The sequence below is a fragment of the Camelus dromedarius genome, chromosome 18 (genome assembly GCF_036321535.1).
Source record: "Camelus dromedarius isolate mCamDro1 chromosome 18, mCamDro1.pat, whole genome shotgun sequence".
In the NCBI taxonomy this organism is placed as follows: Eukaryota; Metazoa; Chordata; class Mammalia; order Artiodactyla; family Camelidae; genus Camelus; species Camelus dromedarius.
Window position 1 is genome coordinate 15,185,891 of NC_087453.1, and position 25,219 is coordinate 15,211,109.

At 37.8% G+C, this 25,219-nt stretch overlaps 1 protein-coding gene across 1 annotated transcript in view; it reads right to left on the reverse strand.

Annotated features, from left to right (window-relative positions):
- The window catches only part of TOP1 (DNA topoisomerase I), a 79,888-nt gene that overhangs the window by 15,103 nt on the left and 39,566 nt on the right, over positions 1 to 25,219 (reverse strand). The window contains exons 4-13 of the mRNA XM_010975252.3: positions 24,447 to 24,570; positions 23,407 to 23,462; positions 20,855 to 20,950; positions 19,785 to 19,860; positions 16,597 to 16,709; positions 9,992 to 10,107; positions 6,590 to 6,711; positions 5,536 to 5,658; positions 3,887 to 4,074; positions 3,480 to 3,624 (exon numbers count right to left, since the gene is read on the reverse strand). Of these exons, the coding sequence (XP_010973554.1) occupies positions 3,480 to 3,624; positions 3,887 to 4,074; positions 5,536 to 5,658; positions 6,590 to 6,711; positions 9,992 to 10,107; positions 16,597 to 16,709; positions 19,785 to 19,860; positions 20,855 to 20,950; positions 23,407 to 23,462; positions 24,447 to 24,570 (1,159 nt within the window). The remainder of the gene's footprint in view (positions 1 to 3,479; positions 3,625 to 3,886; positions 4,075 to 5,535; positions 5,659 to 6,589; positions 6,712 to 9,991; positions 10,108 to 16,596; positions 16,710 to 19,784; positions 19,861 to 20,854; positions 20,951 to 23,406; positions 23,463 to 24,446; positions 24,571 to 25,219) is intronic.

A 25,219-nucleotide genomic window follows, 5' to 3' on the forward strand; every position in this document is an offset into this window, starting at 1 on the left:
GATGGTAGTAATGTGCACCAGTTCAAGCCCTTTAGAGAAGAATTTGGAAATAAATCTTTAAGGGAAATTTTCATTCATATATATAAGGAAAATATCTTTATTCCAGCGCTATTCATAACAGCAAAAGAAACTGCAAACCCTAAATGTTTCATTAACAGAATAATCATTTTTTACATAATAGAATACAATGTAGCAAATGAAATGGATAAATTAGAAATGTGTGTCAAGATAATAAAATCTCAAAACCAAAGCTGTGTGAAATAAACAGGTGCAGAAATGATCTCAATAACATATCTAATTTAAAATTAAACTTTGTAAAATAATACTTCATATTGTTTATGCAGACATAGTATAATGTAAAAATACAAAAATACACACAAGAGTCAAAACATTAAATTCCTTACAGTAATCTCCAAGGAAAAAGATGAATGGTACACAGGGGGCTTTAACTGTGTTTATCAAAAAACTTTTTAAGAAATGAAGCAACTAAACAAATAGGACATGGTATTAAGGTCTGACAGAGCCAGATGGTGGGTATGTGAGTGTTCACTATATTATATCTATTCTTATATATTTGAAATATTTCATTAAAAATAAAACCTCTATTGCTTCTATCTTACTATTTTTTATCAAAAAGAGAATGTTTCTCCTGCTGGCAATGCAGTGAAAAAACTATTTAACATACTGTCAAACCTCAACCTCGCTGTTCTATTGAGTGGGAAATAGCCAAGGTGGACCAGCAGAAAGCTGAAGAAGTCATACTTCTTTTCCCTCAACAGTACCACCTGCCAAGCTTTTAACCATTTTTCATGACTCAGGATCCCAGCCCAGTTGACTGGAATGAGCCACTCTGTCCTGGGGTAAGGTTCTAGGCAAGGCCTATGTCTGGGGGGTTTTCTTGGTTTACTACCATAACCATCACTCAGAAACCCGTACAAATCCTTACAGTGCATAGGCGTTATCTGGATATTGTCTGGAATAAATTGGCTTCCTGTCTGCCCTTAAGGTACTCCACTTGGCGTATTTAGTGAGGCTTTCAACCCTCAAGGGACTTGCCTACAATCAACTCTAATCCTGCCTGGAAGAGCATACTGTCTACATATATTTTGGCATCTGTTCATTTCTCTAACCCCCACTGCCATCCCCTTGTGTAGGTCATCGCCATTTCTTGCCATAAGTACTGCAACAGCCTCCTAATGGTCTCCCTACTTCCTGTTTGTGTCCAATACAGTCTCCACAGAGCAGCAGTCAGAAAGATCAATTACGCCACATTTCTACAACAGAAACGTGGTGTCACCCCCTCTTTAAAACCCAGTGGCTTCCTACTGATTTTAGCTAATATTAAAAAACTTCAAGGAAGAGTCTGAAGATCTGGCCTGCATCCCTCTCTAGTCTCCTCCTCCTGTCTCTCTCTTGCTCCTATAACCCCAAGTACAGTGACCTTCTTTCAGTCAAGACCACCAAGCTCTCTCACCTCAGGGATCTCAAAAGGCTATTTCCATTTTCTGGAACTCATTCTCCTACCTTCCCATGGATAACTCCTATTCATCCTGTATAAGTCTCATCTTAAATGTCACTTCCTCAGAAAGGCCTTCCCTGAACCCCACAGACCAAATCAGGCGCCCCTGTATACTCTTAAATGGTACCCTGTACTTTCCCATTGCAGCATTTACAACAGTTCATATTTATTGATGTGATTACACATAATGCCTATAAATCTTGCTCAAGCGGGGTCATGTTCAAGACACTCCTCTGTTCCAAGTCAATGGTTCTCTATCAGATGCAGAATGCAGTCCAGCCGCTTTAGCATGACATCTAATGCTGGCCATGATTTGGCAGTGGGATATCACAGGAAGGCAACAGGGGGCTGAAGATCTAAGGTAATAGTTACTAGCTACTGGATCTTAGGCAAGCTTTCTGGCCTCTCAGAGACTAAATTTATTTATCTGTAAAATGGCATTAGTACACGTCTGGTGTGGTTGTTAAGAGAATCATATATCAACTTATGTGAAAATACTTTAAAGGTAACCTAATATCCATTATTTTGATAACTTTTTTTTAAAATTGTGGTAGAACACACATAATATAAAATTTACCATTAGTAACATTTAGCACATTCACAATGTTGTATAACCATCACCACTTGATAATTCTTTTTGGTACTCCTTTTCACACCCCTCCCTCTCTGCCCGTAATGACACATTTCTCTGTTTGAAATACCTCTAAGATCCAACTGTAACCTTACTTTCTTCACAAAGTTATTCCTAATCTGTAACTGCTGGAAATAACTGCTCTATTTATCTAAAGCATTTAATGTTTACCTTTCTAATACAATTGAGTTCTTACCTGATTGCCCACAGTCTACCAGTGTTTTGAGAAATAAAATCACTGTTCGTCTACCTCGGTAGCCCTAGAGCTCTGTGATATTTCAGGAGAGGAATACACAACGTGTTTCTTTAAATGACTTGACTTTTACTTGCCACAGGGGTTCTCGTTCAGATTCTATACTTACTCTAAACTTTAAAAAAAAAAAAAAAGTGACATTTTCTACTTGAATTGAAGAAAATATATATAGATGGATACTTTTCATTAGGGCAGAAGACTGTAAGCTAGAAAATGCGAGGTTTAGTCTCAAAAAGACACACAGCCTTTTGAGTTATGGCTTTAAAATCTTACTAAATGTTTAACAACGTATAAACCGAGATTAAGATCTTCAGTCCCAGTTGCTTGCTTGTAAACGGTCATTCCATACAGAACTAATTCCCTGACTTTTTTGTGGAGCCCATCTTTCTTTGACGTTGCTGTTCACATTTCCATAGTATGCCTGAGACTCTCCCAAGCAGGATATGCCTAGCAGGCTGACAAGAACTGATTGCCCTTCCAAGTCAGGTTTCCCCTTTCAGTAATAGTATAAATAAACAGCAACACATGGATACCCAATAGTTTATGATATGCTTTCACATACATCATCCCACTTGGTCCTGGTGAAATCTACCCAGATGAAACCTTAGGAAGACAGAGTATGTAAGACTCTAAATTTTACAACCTCTTTCTGGATTCAGAATAATTACATTCCCTTCTTCAGAGCCAAGAAAGGTGAAGGGCAAAAGAGCTACAGAGGTCAACATACATTTACCACATTCTGACCACTGGATGGTAAGCAATGTGAAGGCAGGGACTGTGTCCATCTTGTTTACCAACACAATTCCTAGCACCATGCACACACAATGTCAGGCTCATATTGGAATTTCAGTAAACATTTGTGAATTAATAAATGAATAAGATTACAATGTGATGCAGAAAATAGATGTATCTTTGGGAGATCACCAGATAATGCTAACCATGAAAGTACTTGCCTTCTTTTTCTGGGGAGGGTTTTTCCTTTGTCCAAGTGATTCTCAAGGCTGAGAACATTACATTACAACAAAAAGAAAGATTATCAGCCCCACTAACTGATGCAACTCTTAGCTTCCACTTACCTTGATTCGTGAGCTAGGGTTCAGCATGATGTACTTAATGGAACCTTGGATGTTCTCTGTCCAGGAGACTAGCCAAGTAACCTTGTTGTCATGTCGGACCTCTTTCCATTTATGTCCTGGAGGAGGAGAAGGAACCTTGGCATCTCTGTGGAAATAAAGCAGGAGAGCAGTGAAATGAGACATGAGGAACAATTTCACCTTTTATGACCTGAAGTGGATAAATCTGCTAAGCATGTATTTCCAAGTTTCCTCCTGACCAGCCAATATATGATAAACACTTGGAGGTCTAAACATAGAAACACTGGGCAGCTCCCAAACAGTCCTCTGTAACATGGGGGAAATTCCCAACTACCAAGAACAAAGAAGCCCGCCACTCCATTTCTCGCCGAAGGATGAACTGTGCTCACTTGCTACAGTTGATGATTATATCTTCAGGCATTATCCGTCTCTTGAGCATGCCCATTTTGGGATGGTTGCCACGGCCACGGAAAAGCCCAGGAGGTTCTATCTTGAAGTTGGCAATCCTCTCTTTGTGGTTATCCATAATACAGAAGCCATATTCTTTCAGTAATTTTTCATTCTCCTCTTTGATTTTCTGGAAGATAGCAAGGAAATACACAAAAGAGAGTCAAACCACCATTCTCAACTCATACATTCTTAGCTCTTGTGTGAGAACATGTCAAGGTAGAGAGAAGTCTAAAAATTACAAGAAACTAATTCAAATAAAGGAAAGCCTAAGAGATTTTTAAACTTAAATACAATAAAATTCCCCCATGTGAAAAGCATTTCATGTAAGTTTTCAAGTGCAAACAAACCTATTGTGGATTCTCCCCCAGCACATGGGTATATGTATTTTATACTTTGTGATCCTTGCTCCAATAAGGGAGGATATGGAGCCTCCGTACCCTCTGCTGACTCTGTATTCATATTACACTTAGCAATTCAACTGAACTAAGTCCTGCTGCCTTGTGAGTAGAAACAGATCCTGAACTTGCTGGCAACAGGTATCCCTGGCAGAGACTCTGACAAGGTGACACTTACAAAAACTTCCCTAAAGCGGTTTTTAATTTGAAAAACCCTGAAGTGAAAAATAAACCTAATTTCACTAATTTGGAATACTGGGGAGAAGACTAAGCTGAGACTGAAAAGTCTGATGCAGGTAAGATTCTGATGATTCTATGGTAAAAGAGTTATATAAAGACAATGGCTTAAATTATACAAACACACAAGTTTACTACGTTGAAAATATAAAGCTTTGAATTGCAAAGAATTCCTTAAAATCCTTAACTTCTGGACCTCTGATTTAAAATAATAATACTAATAACCTAACTCCAGCCTGGACTCCTCTAGATCAAGGGATGGCAAACTTTTTCTAGATAGAAAATCTTTTAGGCTTGAGGGCCACACAGCCTCTGCTGCAATTACTCAACTTTGCCGCATGAAAGCAGCCACAGGTAATACGTAAACAAGTAGATGTAGCTGAGTTCCAATTACACATTCTTATAAAAATAAACAGCCTATAGCCTGCCTACCACTACTCTAGGAAAAAGTGACATCCCAGCTGGATACTAGAAAGATCCTTCAGGAATGAGGCTGGCCAAAACCAGAAGATGAAGACTGGTAAGTGTGGCTAGATTCCAGAGTAAGAGAGATCAAAGATCGGGGGGTGCGGTAGGGAGCAGGTGGTGAGTGTGTGTGTTGAGTGTACATGGCCAATATTATTTTATCTGTCTTAAATCACTAATATCCAGGAGCCACTGTGGGTCAGATCTGCCCATCCTTAAATATTGTATTATTGGAGCTACTGGCTGGTTTCTAGTCAGGAGAACACTAGAGTTCTTATACTGAGCCATTAAACATTGTCCTTTATTCATAACTTTCAGTCTACATAAAACCCTTAAGAAAATTTAAACTTTACTAGGCTGGGAATCCCAAAGGTGTTATAGAGCCATGTGAAATTACTGAAGTCAAACTGTTCTGTAAGAACCAAGAAGAAAATTAGATAAACTAATCACAATCCCCAAATTCTTCCAAGGTTTAAGAAATTCTGCAGTACCTGTTTCTCTTCCTTGCTCATCTGTTTCCGAGCTTCTGACTGGGATTTGAAATACTGGCTCATCTGGGTAAAATCACATTTGCTTAGGTTGGTAATAATATTCTTCTCTTCATTGGTCATTTCCTAGTTAAAAGAAAAGGGAAGAAAGAAGAACTGATAAGACCTCAGGTTTCTTTGCAATTATAGCAAAGGATCACACTTTCAGTCAAAAGGTATCTGGAGAGGCAGTCAATCTAAATTGAGTGAGTTTTGGGTGGAGGAAAAAAAAAAGAGAGAGACAATTTTACTACTTCGTTCTATCATAAAAATATATATTTGATAGAAAAGCACGTCAAATGACCTCATTGAAAAAGGAAACTCTTACGTAGTTTCTTAGACTCCTTGGCATATTGCCACAGTCCCTTAAGCATATGAATGTCCCAGCTGGAGACACATGAATATATATCATTCATTTTAATAATGAGAGAAATAGTCCCCTATTCATTCTCTCTTAGAAACACTATCCCTGCTCTATTCATTTATTAAATCTGATTTCCAGGGCTATTCAGAAGGTAAACTTCAGCTTAGGCTTCTGTTCACATTATTCAAATTGAGAATAATGAAATTGTTTAAAATTACCTAGGTAGACATAGGATATGTGGTTTTAAGAGCAGAAAGTACCCAAAGCTAGTGAGCAAGAATTAAGAGGGAATGGGACAACACTAACCTATCTATCTTTCTTTGCAATGACAGAGAGCAAGCAGTCCTGCAGAGAAAAACTTCCTTTTGTGCAACTGGAGCTAAGTTTTTCTGTTTGGCCTGATCTGATAAACAGCCCCTTACAGCCCTATGAGAGCTAGGAGGAAAGAAACGTAGGTATTCTTGTTGGATAGAAACCCTGTATAATATAGTAAATGAACAGGAAAAAAAAAAAAAACCACTTTAATACAACAAAATTCATAAAACTCAAGTTTTACATCAGGGATTTTTTGGGGATAAAATTATAGCTTATTACTTAGTAGTTTGATCATTATTTTTGCAAGATGCTAGGATATTAATACATAGGCTACAATACCTTTCTCCAGTCTTTAAAGAAATTTTTCCTAAATATTTCCTTAGTAGTATATTCATGGTCGAGCATTTTTGCAAAGAATGTAGCTACTTCTTCTGCTTTGGGGCTCAGCTTCATGACTTTACCTAGAGAAAAAAGTAGTTCCAAAAAATAAGGTGTGGAGTATTCATGTTCTGAGTGTAAACACTGCGGCTCTGGAGACGGCTGCTGTAATAATGGTTTACCTTCCCAAGGAATATATATAAAGGTCTGGTGACACACAGTAACAACAACAACAAAGACAGTATACTGATTTTTATCTACTTGTATGAATTCTCCTTCTCTTTATCAGATATTTACCTGGGTCATTCTCTGGAGACTATGCCAGTAAATTGTTCCCAGGAGCCTGCTCAGAACAGGGATGACCTGGGGGAGGCCCAGTCACTCTTCCTTTTCCTTTCAGCAAGCAGGGTCCTTTACACCTCTTCAATGGTTTTTAAAAATCAAATCCTCAGAGGGACTCCTGCCACTGCTAAGCTAAACAGCTTCTGTTCAAGAAGGGGAGGAAAGGATAGGGCAGGGATTGGAAGAAAGGAATTGTGGGGAAAAGAAATAGGCATCTTTCTTCTTAAAGTTAGGTGGGTGGAATATGAATAAAAAATATATATTCAAAGCAGGCAAGCCCAGATATCCCATATGAAAAGGCTAAACAAGACCTTCCTCTAGAACCCTGCTACTCAAAGTTTGCTTCACAGACCAGCAGTATTGGCATCACATGGGAGTTTGGTAGAAATGTAGAATCTCAGACTCCACCCTAGACCTAATGAATCAGAAAGTGCATTTTAACAAGACCCCCAAAGATGGCTTGTGTACACAGTGGAGTCTGAGATGCTCTGGAACACAGGCATTACGAGGTTGCCTCTCTCAGGGAAAAAGGACTCATCCAGAGCACAGGGATGTCAGGAGTTCTTGGCATTGTACACATGTTTCTCCACTGTCTTACGATTACATAGGTACCAAGGATTTTCACATTCATTGTAGAAAACTAAAACTTAACAAGAAATACATTCATTCCAAAACTCAGAGAACATCTCATCTCATGATGGTTGGGAAATTATCATCCCCGATTGTAGGGATGTAGGGAATTGCAGCCCAAAATTGAAACTTTCAGTGTAGACAGAACCTGCTTGAAATCCATAACTTAAAAGGCCAATAGGTGGCGCCACTTTCCCTCTCAACTGCCCATGTGCCTTTGAAAGAAGACACTTGGGGAGGACAGGCTTTCAAGGATTTCCTACACTTTAGCAGAAATCCCCCACCTCAGGTCTGAACCAGCGTTGCCAGTTAAGTTATAACATGCTTCCAATATAAGGGAAAACATTAAGACACTAACAATAAAATAAAATGGCAAGCAAGAATGTAAACTGTTCCTGGGTCTATTTGGTATAAACTAAATATTAACAGTACTTAAAAACAAAACAAAAACAGAAAAAGGAGACTTTATGGGAAATTTTACTGAATTTTGTTCCAGTAGAGGAAGCAAGTTTGACACCTCCTGTTTTAGATAAGCTGTCAAAAAGATGAAATGACAGCTCCTAGCAGCAGAGGGGTAGGGAGGATGACTTCAAGGTTCCTGGCAATGATAGTGCTTTGTGGAAATGGCTGAGCTCCAGGAAGAAGAAATGCTGAGTCAGAGCTGAAAACTGGAGGTTCTCAGAGGCCATTCACTGCCTCAGCCAGCTCATGCCCGACCTCCTGGCAGGTGCTATTAGAGTCTGAGAATTATCTTCCCTAGAGAGTAGACAGGACTGACAGTAACAATTTGGACCAGTAAGTCAGACTTCTTAACTTACTGCAGGGTGGGAGTTTACCTAACCAAAGAAACCCCAGAAAGAAGACTAACTGAGAAAACGTGAGAGCCCTGGAGCTGGAGCTCCTGTAACGGAGGACTGAGGAGGAATATGGGAAGGGGCCAGGGCAACCAATGATAACTAGTTTACAACCTGGCTTCCTATCTTGAAAAGTAAGAGAAACCCAAAGGCTAAGGAAAATAATCTAACTTCCCTTCCAATCACTTTGAACCTCAAAGTGAGGCTTTACCAGTTGAGCTTTCTAAAGCTCTTGGTAAACCCAGACTAGAGTTACAGAATAACTGCATGTTTGATTGTCTAGGCTCCTTCTCTTCATTGGAGTTTTGGCTTTGGGTCACATTTAAGAGTTTCCAGGAATGACCCACTGTGAGGGCTGACTGCAGAACTCTGTCCTGTGCTCTTCAGTTAATACAGGTCAGAATGTTTATCTGATGCAAGCAACTGTCATTAAGGCTATAAGGGACAGACTATAAACACCATGAGATCAGGGATTTGTCAATATTGTCCACTGCTGGGTCTTGGGTGTCTGTATACAGACAGGCACACTGAATAAATACAATTTTTAAAAAATGAATTCCAGCTTGCCAAGTCTGATGTATCTCTCACTAGCAAGACCCAGCCTTTTCGTATAAACTACCACCCTTGACCTATAAGCATCCATGACCTGAGGCCACTGCTGGTGGACAGCATTTTCAGCATTTCTCCTGCCATGTGCTTCTCAAAGTTTGTTCAGTAAACCACTTGGTTCAGAAGCACTCAATACCATTCTACACCTACTAAAAGGGCCCAGATCCACCTGGTGGATCTAAAGCAAATAAGGGTTTGAGGAACAACACTCTAGCCATTTCTGGAGAGAACTCTTGGAATGAGGGAAATCAGTAGCACATTACTTTCTGCACACTGCTACACTGCCAACAAGGGAGCATCAAAGACTACTCTCAAATTTTTCAACCCAAGGACAGAAATACCAATGACAGTTAATAGAAAATTCTGAGGGTTCTAAGAGAACTAGGCAGGACATTTTTTCAAAGCAGTTATTCAGACTTGACTGCACAAAGGGCAAAGACATAGTGTTGTGCTATGTAGAGTGAGTGATAGACACCTACCAGCTCCAACTAGAGGTTGAGGGTAGACTAATTAACCCTCAACTGAGTACTAAATACTATTTCTAGTGATGAGCAGCTTGTCAGCTAGCATTGTATCACTAAAATAAAATACTACCATTCAGGTAAGGCTGTTTTAATAGTAGCTTTAGAAATAAAAGTTCAGATAAAAACATTTAGCTTGTGGTCCAAGTGCTGTGAGCTATGCAGATGGACCTTTTGGAGACCATGTAGATAAGAAATTAATAGCCTCTTTTTCATAGCACTTTTTCTGCACCCAACAGGCCTTTAAGTAAACACCTGATTACCCTTCCCTCAAACTACATGGTAACAAAAAACCAAAATGAAGTACACAAAAAAGAATATTCTGCATAAGATCCTTCCTCACTTTCTATTCCTAAATAGAATCAAACTCTTTCCTTGGCCAGGAATTGGACAACCTTGGAACTCACCATCATAGTAAAACTTGACACTCTCTGGAAGAGGTTCATATGGTGGAGCAAATACAGGACCTTTATGTTCTAGGAATTTCCACTTGATGCCTTCAGGATAGCGCTCTTCTTCCCACCTTTCAAAGACAAAGTACAATCTCACTGAGTGATCACTTCACCTAATATAAAGATTATCATCTATTAAATGCCAAAATAATTATCAGCTCAATTGACTGGTGATCTGGAATGACTCTGGGCCCCACATTCAAGGCCTGGGTCAAAATAATCAGTATCTTTCACTTTGAAAAAGCCAATACTCACAATAAGTAAGATGGAATACTCAGGTGAGTGGAGGAAAATACATTTCAGCAGTTTAGTTCAAAGATAATGGGTACATGAGATCATTACTCAGCAACGAATCAGGATGAAAATAAAAACAGCTTTTTGTTATCACAACAGTGTAATAGTAAACCACAATGGTGTACATGACAGAGGTATTATTTATGCTGATGATACACAGGAAAAGGCCTCTTGGGAATGGAGATGCCAGGTGAAGGTACAGGGGAAAACAATCTTCTGAGAAAGTACATAATGGAACAGAACACTGGAAAATAATAGTTGAGTTGGGGTATATTGAGTTTAAGGTAGTTACAGGTAATTTAGAGCAATCTAGGAGACACTGACAAGTGAATGTAAAGCGCAGTGGAAACAACTTTTTAAAAAACTTTTTATTTAAAAAACGATCAAACATACAGAAAATCAGAGAGTAAGACGTAGAATACCATATACTTATCACCTATGTACAATTGTTAGTGTTATGCTAAGTTTCCTTTTTTTTCTGAACCATTTCAAGCAAATTACAGATATATCGACCTTTAAATATTTTAGCAAACATCTCTATAAAAATAAGGATATTTTCTCATATAGCTACAATAATATTATCACATGTAACAAAAGTAATAGTTCCCTAGTATCATTCTAATATCCAGACCATATTTAGTAATTCCAATTATATCCAAAGTGTGTTTTATAGTCTAGGATACAATTAAGGACCACACATTGCAATGGGTTATGTCTAAATCTTTCTTTCTCTAGAATTAGACCGATCTTCTCACCATCACCAACACCATTCTGTTTTTTAAAGAGTCAGTCAGTTGTCTTATAGATAGAATACTTAAAAGAGTCACAGATTTTAATATTCACTATTTCTGTCTTAAAATGAAAAGCCCTACAGACCTACAGAATTATTCTGAAGGTCAATTATGCATAGTCTATTACTTCCCACCATTTCCCAACTCCAATATTCTGAAATCCAGAAACATCAAATAAAAATTACATGTATCAAAACTATGCTGTAACAATAGCATTACTATAAAACCAAAATCAACATATACGGTCAAATCATTTTTGACAAGGGTGCCAAGACCGTTCAGTGGAGAAAGGAATCTTTTTAACAAATGGTGTTGGGGAAACTGGATATTCACATGCAAGAGGATGAAATTGGGCCTTTACCTTACACTCTATACAAAAATAAACTCAAAATGTATCAAAGACCCAAATGTAAGAGCTAAAACTACAAAACTCTTAGAAGAAAACATAATGCAAAAGTTTCATGACACCGGATTCAGAAATAATTTCTTAGATATGACACTAAAAGCAGAGGCAACAAGAGAAAAATTAGATAAACTAGACTATTAGATTAAAAACTATGCATCAAAGGACATAATCAGCAGAGTGAAAAGGCAACCTAAGGAATGAGAGAAAATATTCACTAAGCATATATTTGATAAGGAGTTAATTATCTAGACTATATAAAGAACTACAACTCAACAAAAAACAAACCCACCCAATTAAAAAATAGGCAAAGAACTTGAATAGACATTTCTCCAAAGATTATAGATGGCCAGTAAACATCTGAAAAAATGCTCAACATCACCAATCACTAGGAAAATATAAATCAAAACCATGAGATACTACTCATACCCATTAGGACAACTATTAAAAACAAAAACAAACCATAAATAAGAAGTGTTGACGAGGATATGAAGAAATTATAACTTTTGTGCACTGCTGATGGGAACGTAAGCGGGTGCAGCTGTGGAAAACAATATGGCAGTTCTTCCAAAAGTTAAACATAGAATTACCATTTGATCTAGTTTATTTCACTTCTGGGAATATACTCGAGGACTGAAAGCAGGTATTCAAACAAATATTTGTACACAAATGTTCGTAGCAGCTCTATTCACAACTGCCAAAAGGTAGAAACAATCAAGTATTCACCAACAGATGAATGGATAAACAAAATGTGGTCCATACATACAATGGATTATTATTCATCCTTAAAAAGTAAGGAAATTCTGGCTATAACATGGATGAATCTCGAAGACACTTTGTTAAGTGAAATAATCCAGTTACAAAAGGTCAGATATTGCACAATTCCACTTATACGAAGGGCCTACAGTAATCAAATTCAGAGACAGAAAGCAGAATGGTGGTTGGCAAGGGGAAAAGGAGGATGAAGGAAACATATTTAACAGAATTTTCAGTTTGGTAAGAAGAAGAGAGTTCTGGAGATGGATGGTGGTGGGGAATCACTGCACAAAAATGTGAATGTTCTTAATGCCACTTAACTGCACACTTGAAAAATGGTTAAGATGGTAAATTGTATGTTTTTGTATTTTACCACTGTTAAAAATAATTTTTCAAAAAACTCTCAAAGTCAAGATTTAATAAAATCTTAGACCTGGAAAAAACATTAAGGATCCTCTATAATCAACCTACCACTACCACTTTGCAGATAGGAAACTGGTAGGATCATTCAACTAGATGTTAACACAGAAAGGCCTGGATGCAGAAACCACTCCACCCACAGAATCTGGTACTCTCCAAATTGGAGAAAATGCATATGTATGAGCATATGTTGTGCATGTGTGCATGTATGTAAGAGCAATTACAAAAAGCCTATCAATAGCAGTCACAGAATAACTATGTGAGAATCCAGAATGTCATGTTTTCCTTTGCCCTAGGACTTGGTTCCATTCTTCTCATCAACTCCACTGCTTCTTTAACTAAAATTCCAAGCTTTTTATAATTTCTTCTATTCCATCATGTTCATACTGAGGACTCCCAGTAACTTCTTTACCATTTAAGCAAATTGAGAGACTCATTCAATACTAAATCCTTAGTTTAAACAGAAAGAATATATCCTCCAACAGGCTGGTATCACTGGATCAACAACTACTACTACACAAATAAAAAACAACAGTGTTGGCCTTTTAGGCCCCCATTAACGTCTGACCAGGAAAATTAAGAAAAACATGTACTTAATCTCACCCAACACCAGCAACAAACTCCCCAATTTCTAAGTCTTTTCACGAAAAATCATCTATTTAGTGTAAACATGGGACTTAGTTCCAACAGGTCAGCCCCAACACAAAGTGTACTTAAAGCACAGCTGAATCCCTATACAGCTACAATGGGTCACATTAAAAATAAGGGCAATTTGGGCTAAATAGGTTTTTATGGATGAGCCTGAGCACACTGCCACCACCTGTAACACCACTTGTTTCTATGAATTAAGCTATATATATATGAAACCTTCTTCATATATGAAGAAAATATGACATGGTAAGGAAATCCACAGGGATCCCAACCATTCTCCCATCCCCACAAAGAGGGGGAGAAAAGGCTCAAAGTTACTTTCTTTTTGGCAGGATGAACAAATCTACAGACTTTGGGGGAAGCAAAAGATGTGCACATTTGCCAACCTGGCAAACTGTGTAATTCTCCTTTAGTGAGAACATTAAAAATTAGAGTATCTGCCATTCAAACTCCCCGAGTAGCCTGTCAGGGACAATCACTGAGGACTGCACCACTGACTTCAGCATCTAACAGGCAGCTTATAGTGATAGAAGGAAAGGACAAGTAATTGGTTAAGAGGCCAGTCATTCCTGTTCTGTCATTTTAAGACTAACTTAAACCAAAACAAGAATAAAAGCCATTAAATCATGGTCTCTCATAATTAATGTGTGGCAACACTGATAAGAATTTCAAACAAAAAAGCCAAATTAGGCTGTTAGACCCTTCAAGCGTACCTAATTCCACACCCAGACACACAAGGCTGGATCAGAAAAAGAGTACATCTGCTCCCAAGCCCAACAAGAGCCAAGATGCCAAAGGAAGGGGGAAGAGAGCAGGGAGCTTGTGATGACAAAGACACGAACTGGTTCATTCAACAATCAACACACACTTACTGCACACCCACCGCAGAACCCTGAGGGAGATAACAAGACTAATGAATTACTAACTCACCACTTCCAATAATGCCCCCTGATTTATACAATCATTTCATTCTGTCTTAAAAAAATTTTTTTATTTAAGGTGATAAAAACCTTTCAATATTCTATCACTAAAAACTCGGATTAGTTTCAAAGAAAAAAATAAATATGAATAAAAATAAATGTTCTTTTGTTTTCTTACTCTGACCCCTGGAAGGGCCTAGGATTCCTTTGCTCTGTATTTCTCTTTCTCAACACTTTTCTTTTAACTCCAGGCATGTCTACACCAACAATGCCAACCACATAGCTACGCTGAATGTTTCTGCTGCTGTAGCTCAGCTCCATGTAGCCACCGCCCTGATCACTGATGTTTCCTCAGAGGTGCTGGAGAGATTATTGTTCTAAATTATAAAAGCTATAGGGTAAATGTATACCAATGGGTCTGGAATTCTACACACCAAACTACAAACAGTGGTACCTCACAACTGGAAAAGAAAAATGGGAATGGGAGAAAGAAGGAAAGGGAACTGTCATTTTTTTCTAACTCACATACCTCTAAATCATTTGAATTTCTTCAACATAAATACAAATCATGTATTACTGATGCAGCAGCTAAATAATACAAAGTTTTAAGAAAAATCATTATTAAAAATACATGTTAAGATGCTCAATATCAATTGTTAGAGAAATGCAAATCAAAACTACAACGAGATACCACTTCATACCAGTCAGAATGGCCATCATTTAAAAGTCTACAAATGGTAAGTGCTAGAGAGGGTATGGAGAAAAAGGAACCTTCCTACACTGTTTGGTGGGAATGTAAATTGGTGCAGCTACTATGGAGGACAGCATGGAGATTCCTTAAAAAACTAAAAATAGACTTACCAAATGATTCAGCAATTCCACTCCTGAGCATATATCCAGGGAAAAATATAATTCAAAAACACACATGCACCCCAGTGTTCACAGCAGCACTATTTACAATAGCCAAGACATGGAAACAACCTAAATGTCCATTGACAGATGACTGGATAAAGAAGATGTGGTATACATATACAATGGAATACTACTCAGCCATAAAAAGAATAAAATAACACCATCTGCAGCAACATGGATGGACTTAGAGAGTGTCATTCTAAGTGAAGTAGGCCAGAAAGAGAAAGAAAAATGCCATATGATATCGCTTATATGTGGAATCTAAAAAAGGACACAAATGAACTTATCTACAAAACAGAAACAGACTGACAGACATAAAGAACAAACTTATGGTTACCAGGGGGTAGAGGGGATGGGAAGGGATAAATTGGGAATTCGAAAATTGCATCTCTTGGGGACTGATAGACGTGTTAGCTATTTTGATTGTGGTAGTGGTTTCACTGGTATATACATCTATCAAAATTCATCAAATTGTACATTTGAAATATGTAGTGTTTACTGTATAGGAACCATACCACAATAAAGGTGTTAAAAATACATTTATTTAAAAACTCTAAATATCAAAAAGTAACCTGCAATTGCTAAATTATCCTCCATTAAAGACTGGATCCTCAATCCCCACAGGGAAGAACGCCTGTTTTCTCACATTTACAACCCTAGATAAGCTTTCCTAATTTGAGAGACATTAAACAAAAAGAAGTCTCATTTATTATTTTTCTTTGCATCTTTCTTTGTTGCTTGTGAGGATGACCATCTTTTAAGATATTTACTAATCGTTTATTTTCATTAATTGCCTTTTTTCACTTTTCTATCAGACTGTTCCTTTCATTGTTTTAAAAGACCTTTTTTCATCTTAGAAATTTTAGCCCTCTGCACTTTGGTTTCCCTTAGAATTTTTTTTTAATGGCATGAGTTTCTTTATTTGCCATATAGAAGATTTTAATTTTGATGTATCAAATTTATAAATCTTTTCCTTATGGCTCCGGTTATATGCCTTGCTTCAAAAGCTCTTCATTATTCTACAATTATAAAAATATTCACCCGTTTCTTGTGGAGGTTATTTTTTTAATAGGCAATTTTCCCAACATGATTTATAAAATAATCCACCTTTTCCCTATCATTTTAAATGCAACTTTCTTCATATGCTAAATTTTCATTCATATAGAGGACTTCTGTAGTTTATTCTGTTCAGTAGGGTGGGATCTAGTTTTGAGATCCAATAGGATGAGAGCTAGTTAATGCTCTCACTAGGACCTCGAAAACTTACTTTAGAATGCTATTCTAGAGAGATTCTTTTAAGTACTTCCCTCTTCCCTCAAACATCAGGCTATTAATTTTAAAAACTCAACATTCTTATTTAATTAGGCTGTAGAATCAAAGAGCTGAAATTTTAACCCAGCGCTGAGATGTTACCATTTCCACTTCTGTTCCTCTTCTTTCTTCGGCTTCTTTTTCTTGCTATCTGGCTCTGGAACTTTTTTATCTTTATCTTTATCCTTATTCTTGGGTTTTTTCAATTTACCATCCTACAAAGAAACATGGGGAGAAAACACTTACATAAGGACCAATCACATTTCTAGGAATAGTTTTGTGGGGGCATTAAGAAGAAAAATTGGAATTATAGAATATGAGAACTGGAGAGGTTCTTAAGTCCAAAACTCTCAATCTGATAGATGAATAAAAATTTACTGGCACTTTTCTCTAGGGCAGTATTTCCTAAAATGTCCTGACACATGATTACTGGAGAAGTTAAAACACTCACTCTGCAGAGGAAGAGTCTGGGAAACTGTACTTTTTTAGCCTCAGGGGAGTTGGGAAAGCACTACTATAGAGAGTAATCCCAGTACATCATCCTCACTTACTTTAAAATCTACTCATCTTTAAACCTCTTCTAATACTATCAAATAATGGGTATAGGAGACTTTTTATATTAAATACTTAATATACAATTTGAGAGGAAAATTCCTGATTGAGTCTAGTGGGAAATACTTTATCACTGCTGTTTGCATACACAAAATTACGAAGCAAGAAGCAAGTATTTGGAAAGTCCTACAACAATTACCAATTTCTAGGATGGTATTTCTTTATGGTTCTTTTGAACTGCGACCCTAGATGAGCTGTCACAGTGGCACCGAAAAAGAAGATCGAACATAAACAAGTATAATTCACCAACACAGGAGATAAAACTTCAAAACACACACATATCCAGATAAAAATGTGCTATTCCATAGGTGGGGTGCTCAACAGAATCTAAACTCTTCTGAATATTTTCCTTTGTCCTAACTATTCGAGATAACTTAAGCCTCTGTTCAGCAAGTTTTATATAGCTATGAAAGGTAGTTTTGAGTTATTTTAAAATCACTTACAGAATGGCAGAACTTGAAAGAATTTTATAGACAGTTTGGTTTGGCCTCTTCCAGTTATAATCAAGGAAACTCTGAAACAGGTTTTGTCACTTGCTCGAAGTCAAAAAGCTGCTATTGACCATAATGAGAGCCCAAGTTTACCCGAAAAATAATTGAATGTGACTCATAGGAATGACTGAAATACATAAACACTAGGACATGATAGGATGGCAATCAAGATAAACTCAGGGTCTTAAAGCAAATGGCCTTTGGTGTAGAAGGAAAGGGAAAGACTACAATGCCACACGTATTTTTAAATAGTAATGGAAAATATAAATGTGTAAGAGTGTCTGGGAGAAGAAAGAACTAGAGGATCACATTCATTCAGATAATGTTTATTGTTTAGGCTGAAACACATCACCTAAAAAGGAAATGTTTTTCAGTTAAGACACTCTCTGAACAGATTCTGAACAGGCATGCAGATGGTCCCATCAGGAAACTACTGGCTACGTTGTATGTTTTCAAGCCCCAAAATGGGATTATCAGTTACTGAGAGACTTTAGAACAATTCCCAGAAATGGGAAAAAACATAGCCAGCAAGTGAGGTTTAATGACTGATCTTGCCATCTGGGGCCCTATCACCATAAGACTGGGTATTAACTCAGTCTTTCAGCCTGCATTTTTCCCCCTCCCCCTGTAGGGAGAGGGCTGTTAAATAGAACAATTAAATAAATGAAGTCAACCATTCTTTTTCCCAAATGGTTTTTAACAGTTATTACTAACCTCCTCCAAACTCAGAGAAAGGTGTTATTTTTACATAACTGCAACATAAGCATAAAGGCGACAGAGAAGGCACGAAGAGCTCAAGTTTTGTATTTCTTTATAAACTAGTCTGTACTGATAATGTATGTTAAAGTGGAGTGACTATCATACTCAGTATTCAACATTTTACTCTCAACCCCTTGAATTGACTCTCATAAACTTGAACTTCTGCCAAGAACAGGCTAGTTGTCAGAAAAACTACAATTCCCTAAATCAAGGGCCTGATCATCTGCGGCTCACCTACTCATTCATATTCTTTGCATGATTTCATTAAAGACTTTTCTTCTTCCTTCGTGGAGTTAAAGGATCAGCAGAGTCCCACAGGAGGCAGGGTAATATGGCAGCTAGTGTGCTGGCTCCAGAATCAAACCACATGGGATCAAACCCCAGCTTTATCTCTTATTACCTACGTGACCTCGGGCAAATGAGTCAACCTCTCCACTCCTCAGTTTCTGCATGTGTATAATGGAGATGTTAGTAGCAGGATTTATCTCTAAGGGTTGTTGTGAGGATTAAATGAAATGTTATCTATAAAGTGTAAAGAAGAGTGCCTGGCACACAGTAAGCAACTACTACATTTAAATTGAATTATTAATAGTATTTTTACTAATACTATGATAGATTATACTCTTAAAACTCACTATTCCTTACTATCACTATTTTTACTGATTTGACTTCACGCTTTTGAATCCATTTTGTCCAAGTCAGTGGCTAACCTCAAATGCAGCATAAGAACTAAGAACTCACTCAACCCCCTTCTCTTAGGAGAATGAAGGATTAAGACCCCTGTGAATTTCTGACATCTTTTTTTTAATTACTCGCCCACAATTCTCTAGTACAAGAAATTGAAACTATCAAAAGAAGGAACCATATTCTTATATTTTAAATCTCCCACAAGCATCAAACAGAACCCTTATTAAAGTCCCTGAGTTGAAACTGAGATTTTAAGGAGGGTTACAAGCTAGGAGAAAAAAGAAAAAGAGGAAGAGCATGTGTGTTCCAGACAGAGGGAACAGCATGTATTACACAAAGCTCTGAAGCACAAAAGAATCTGGTGTGGAAAAGAAACAAAGGAGGTCTGTGTGGCTGGAACAAAGTAAATTAGAGAAGAGGCATAAGATGAGTCCAGATGAGACTGTAAGCAAAAATATGATTTCTTGTTAACACTTCCCCTGTACATTGTACGAAGATGGCATAGTTTCTCCAAGAACATGTTAGCTGACAGAATAGCTATGGGAAGACACCCAGAAAGGCTAAGAGAGATCTTAAAACTAACAGTGCCACACCTGCCGTAATACACGTAAGAGTTTTTTCCACTGTTTCCTCTACAACAGAGCAATAAATTCCTAAAACCCATTAGCCTTCAAAAGTTGTTTTACGGGAAACTCACTATTCCAAACTCAGGCCCCAAAGGGCCTAAGTCTCTTTACTAACCTCTTCTTCCTCTAGTTTTCGTTTCTTCTCTTTCTTGGTATCTTCTGTTTTAATTTTCTTAGGTTTATAATCAGCACTAGAAAGGGGAACATGAATATGCAGTTAACACAATTGTGACTCAGTAGTTCTCACCAATAGAATTAGGACCTCCAAACTCTTCTTGGCGGCCTCCAAGGCAGGCGTGGTTGCTATTATTCATGGCTGGGCATTCTACAGTCAAGAACAGGAATGGAGAAAGTAAAGAAGGCCAGAACAAGAACCAACAGTTACAGCCCTATATAGAACAAAACAAACAACTTCATACTACACACAGGCCTGGAAGAAAAGCGGAATAGAGGGATATATACAGAAATAGACAAGACTATAAGTAGAAATCTGGGAAGCAAATGCACAGTGCAGCAATGGCTACCACAAAGGAATAACTGGCCGGAAAGGGGAGGAAAGAAATTCTCTGTGAATTCTGAATAAACACAAATGAGCTCACTAAGTATTTCCCTCCTCCCTTCCCACTCACTTTCTACCATAAATCCTTTGTACATTCCTAGAACATAACAAACTATAAAAGATCAAAAAATAAATAGGATTTAACCTCGTAAGAAAGAGGTACATATAAGCCTCAAATAACTGTTCTAAATTAACAGCAATTCTATTACTCCTATACGCTGAAACTTCCCTTAGAAGGTAGCTATAGGCACAGATCCTAGGGAAAACTGCTTTAACAGTGAAAACTTATCTGGGGTAAGTGATGATAAAGTAACTTAAATATCTCCATGAATTTTGAATTACCTGAAATTCCAACGATAAAGTATGTATTTTTTAATAAGAAAAAACAGTAAGAAAAATGTAAATACATATTCCTCCATTTAAGCCTCACATACACCTATTTATGTGCTTAGCGAACTCTACTTCTCGTAATTCAAAGAGAAATCAGTCACCCAGTCCATTAATCACAAATTCCTAATGAGTAAAATGTCAACTAATCCAGTTGTTCTGTGTACCGTGGAGACATACTTCACATTTATTCTCTAAACTCCTTTCTGTTTTCAAAAATCCAAGTAACAAATACTCACTCATCCTCATCTCGAGGTCTCTTTAGTGGCTTCATGTCCTCTTTAGGAGGAGCAAAATAGCCATCATCTTCAGGTTCATCTTTAATTCGTGGAGGACTAAAGGAAAAAAATTGCTATTTTAATGAGTGTTGGAACATCAACATTATATAAAGTAATGCAAAGTAGGGATAAATTACCTCACTGAGAAGCAGCTAACAGGAGGGTAACAACATACAACTGTACATATTATAAAGGTTTTCCATGAGCATTTTTTCTCAATTCTCACTACAACCTTGTGCATCAGAACCCTCATTTTACAGATGAACTGGTGACAGATATCAAGGTTTGGGGTTAGGACTCCTTACTCTCAGTATTCCTCCCACTACATCTTAGCTCTCTCTGCCAGCACCACCCACACCATAACAGGAACAAACCTAAATTGTGTCCCCGCCTTATTAGAGGGATCTACTGTGTATGTGACCCCACTAACAATCTGAATTGATTATTCTAGTGCTCCAAAAGCTAAAATACAGCTTTTACCAAAAAAAGAATAAAAATGTATTCCCCAAACTTGGTACTTTAAAAGTTCTAAGGGAAAATAATCTTACTTACATGGGAAAATAAGCAAGCTGACATTATGCTAAATGAGAGGCCCAAAACAAAGCAAAGTAATTCTAAGCCAATTATTCACTGTTCAACTTCCTCCTTTGGTTTTACTTACTTTATACACAGAAGAGTGCCTTATCCTATTTTTAAGATTTTTCCTTCTGAATATAAAAAGATGATTCTGTTAGATAACTATCTTGAACCAAAAAGAAGGAAGAAGTTAAAAAACCAACAGGACCAGTAATCACCACAACCTGGGGTGCCCCTTGGCCTGGCACATCTTGTTAGAAACTCGTTGCTCCCAGCCAGAAACACCTACAGAGATACCTCAGTACAAGGAATGGCCTCCTGACACGAAGTCACCCATCTCTATCTAAGAGTGCCAAGGGATTAGCATCCAGATTCAGCTGCCAAAGAAGTCAGGATATTCATGGGATTTCAATGATGCTACCCACTTGCTCCCCAAGCATACTGGATCCCCTTGCTTGCAACTGAATCTGAATGTTAAAGAGATTAATCTTTTCCTTCCTTATTTATGCACATTCCTCGAAATGCTGACCTCTATAGTTTTTTTCTCCCCACCACTGAAATCACTGCACAGCCCACAGGTCCAAAATTCCCAAAAGCTTTGCACTGGAAAGAAAGAAACACTGTTTAAGTTAAGTAAATGCTAGATTCTAGTATTACCGTTGAGTGAAGTTACAAACATGTGAGGTTACTCGGCCTGAGGAAAGAATTTCTAAAACAATTACCAGAAAACTGTGACCTAGCCAGCGAAGTGTGTGGATTCTCTATAAAGATATGCATGTAAGCTAGTGAGCAGCCCACGACCTTGAAGGGTGTGCTCCAACTATCCAACCCAGAAAGTCTGAAACCAACCCAGGACTACACACCAAGTCCATTCATATCTTAGTCTCAGTTTAATAAAAGTCCAAGGCAGTCTCTTGGCAAAAAATAGCTGCCCTGTGCCCAGTCACTGATGTCTAAGAAGTCAGAATGCCTAGCTTCCTGTATTTTATTATTCTGCATTCCTAGAACAGTTACAGAACACGCCTGAAGAGGGCACCGGCTTCTCTTGGTCTAATGGACCCAAAGTACATGGCATAATTTTCAAAAATGTTCTCAAACAAAACTAAAAGTTCAAAGTTTCAAGAAAGCAAAACTCTCAAAACACTTTGCCTGAGACAATAACGCAAACACTTTCAACAACTCCTAGTAAATCCATCCTGCCTTTCAGTGGAGCAGCTGAAAATACAGGATCATGAAGTCCTGGTTTCTTGAAACTAAAGAAGACACTCAGTTTATTTCAGGGAGTTGAGGCTGATAAGGAAAACAGAATCAAAATGGCAAAAAAAAAAAAAAAAAAAAAAAAAGTACAGGAAAAGTGACTTCTAGATTGTACTCATTTTCCTCTCCTTCTGGAAGAGAGAGAATGTATTTGCACTCAGGTCTACACCCAACCCTAAAACATAGATCAAGTAAGCTTCTATACATGAGCCGCAGAATAGCCCTAAGGAGGAATTCAGAGTAGGGTTTTTTCAGGAAACTCCAAAATCACTACTGGCTATGGAGTTTTTTTTTGAGGGTGATGAAAGTGTTCTGAAATTAGACAGAAGGTAGTGGGGAGGTAATACAACCTTGTAAAATACTAAAAACCAATAAACTGTACACTTTAAAGGGGTGTTTTTACAGACTATAAATTATATCTCAATTTAAAAAATTTCTTCCTGTCAACCTTTTCTATTCAGAATGGCCTTCTAGAAAATGTGCTTGTCAGTTTCACTAAATGGCACTCTAGAAATTCTCATGTTGGCTTAGATCAATCCTCTCACAGCCAACTTCCTTGAAAACCCAGAGATGGCCAGGTCAGTGCATTTTAGGCAAGCTCAGAAAATACAACAACACGGGCAGCTGGCCTACTGGGCACACATGGAGAAAAAGAAGCCAAGGCAGCAGTGGAGTCTTACCTAGAGAAGCCATTTTCCTTTTCCTTTTTTATTTTTGCATCCCCAGCGGCTCTAATCTGAAAGGTAAAACAACAATAACTGATTAGTACCTTAAAATGACTAAACTTGAAGAAGCCTCTCCCTTATTTTAGAATATGTGGCCTCAATTCTTAGGGCATCTTGATCTCAGACTGACTTTGCCTGTTAGCAAAACTAAGCAGGTGAACCAAAGGTCTTGACGTTTTTCCAAGACTCATTTTTTACAATTCTTTAAGGTGAATTTCCCAATATACTGAGAAATGTTTCCCCTCAAAATGGTGACTTTTTACACACACACACACACACACACACACACACACACACACACACACACACACAAAGAGCATCAATGGAAGAATACAAAAAATATTATAATGGCTATGTCCAGAAAGGAAAAGATGGAGGACAGTGAATTGGTGGTGAAAGGGAGATGCATTTTTCACTGTTATTCCCTATTTTATATTGTCTGAATTTCCCAAGTTCAATCAGCATTACTTTTTTAGAAACTGAAATAAAAAAAATTTTTAAACATCTATGCACACTATTACTACTACTCATTCACAGCCAGATGAGCCTAACTATTTGAGAAGGCTTGTACTGGTTATATAGCAACCAAAAGCCACAAAGGGCACCAGCATCACTAAATTATCTTTCACTCAGGAAGAATTTTCATTCAGCAGAGGAACAAAGTGGCATTAGGCCTTCTCCTTAAAACAATTTATTTTCCCCCGAAAGAAAACAGTATTTCCAGAAGCCCCACATTGCCCAATTTATCCATTTGGCATATAAAATGAGGTAATGATACAGACAGATTTGGTGCCGTGAAATGCTGTGGTAAAGGGCTCCGGTTTTCATAGTTTAAGACTACGACTGGCTCTGAAGTCTCCTGACACAGACTTTTCCACCCAAAGGCCTAGGAGTCTTACTGTGCAATGAAGGTACCTCCACCACTTGCTCTCAAAGGTAAATACAGTGAAAAGTACATCCCACTTCTCTTCCTTCCCCACTGGAAAGTCCTGTACCTTTTCCTCCTTTCGTTTTTCCTTGTCTCTGTCTTTGTGTTTGTCTTTATGCTTTTCTGAGCTTCCATCTTTATGTTTGGTTTTCTCCTTCTCTTTGTGTTTCTTTTCAGAATCTTTATGTTCACTGTGAAAAATAAGACACAAAGAGTTAGCCCAGCGTAGGGACCAGAGTTCATTTCACAGGATCAACTCACGAGACACCCTAAAATAACATGGACCATGGAAACTTACAAAGCTTTAAATACCAGTCCTGACAGAAGGCTCAAGTAGAGGCTCTTGGCTACACACTTTCTTTATCTTGTTAATGTTTTTTTTTTTTCAAAGGAGCAAAGGAACCACATAGAGAAGCATAGTCATTCTAAACAAACCAGGACATTTTTTAAAAAGTAGTTCAGACTACACAGCAAACCTACTGTATTTCCACATTCTACCAGCAAAAAAAAACAATGAAAGCTCCAGCTTGAGCATTTATAGCTGATGTGAGGAGGTAAAAAACAGGTCATTAAAAATCATTTGGTGGCTCAGTGCCAGACTTGAGACATATCACAAATGTAGCCACACCAAGGCCTTGTACAGTGAACAGCCCAACACAGTCAATGCTTCCTGCCCCTTTAACTAGGAAAAACTAGTCACTTCTAAACGGGGCTTATAAATCCTGTTTGGTCCTTTCCTCACAATAAGACAAGACCCATCTAAAAGCAAAGGCATGTCCCATGCTAAACATTTAAAAGTCTTGCTTTCAGAGAGGCTTGTGAACACACGGGTAGCACTTT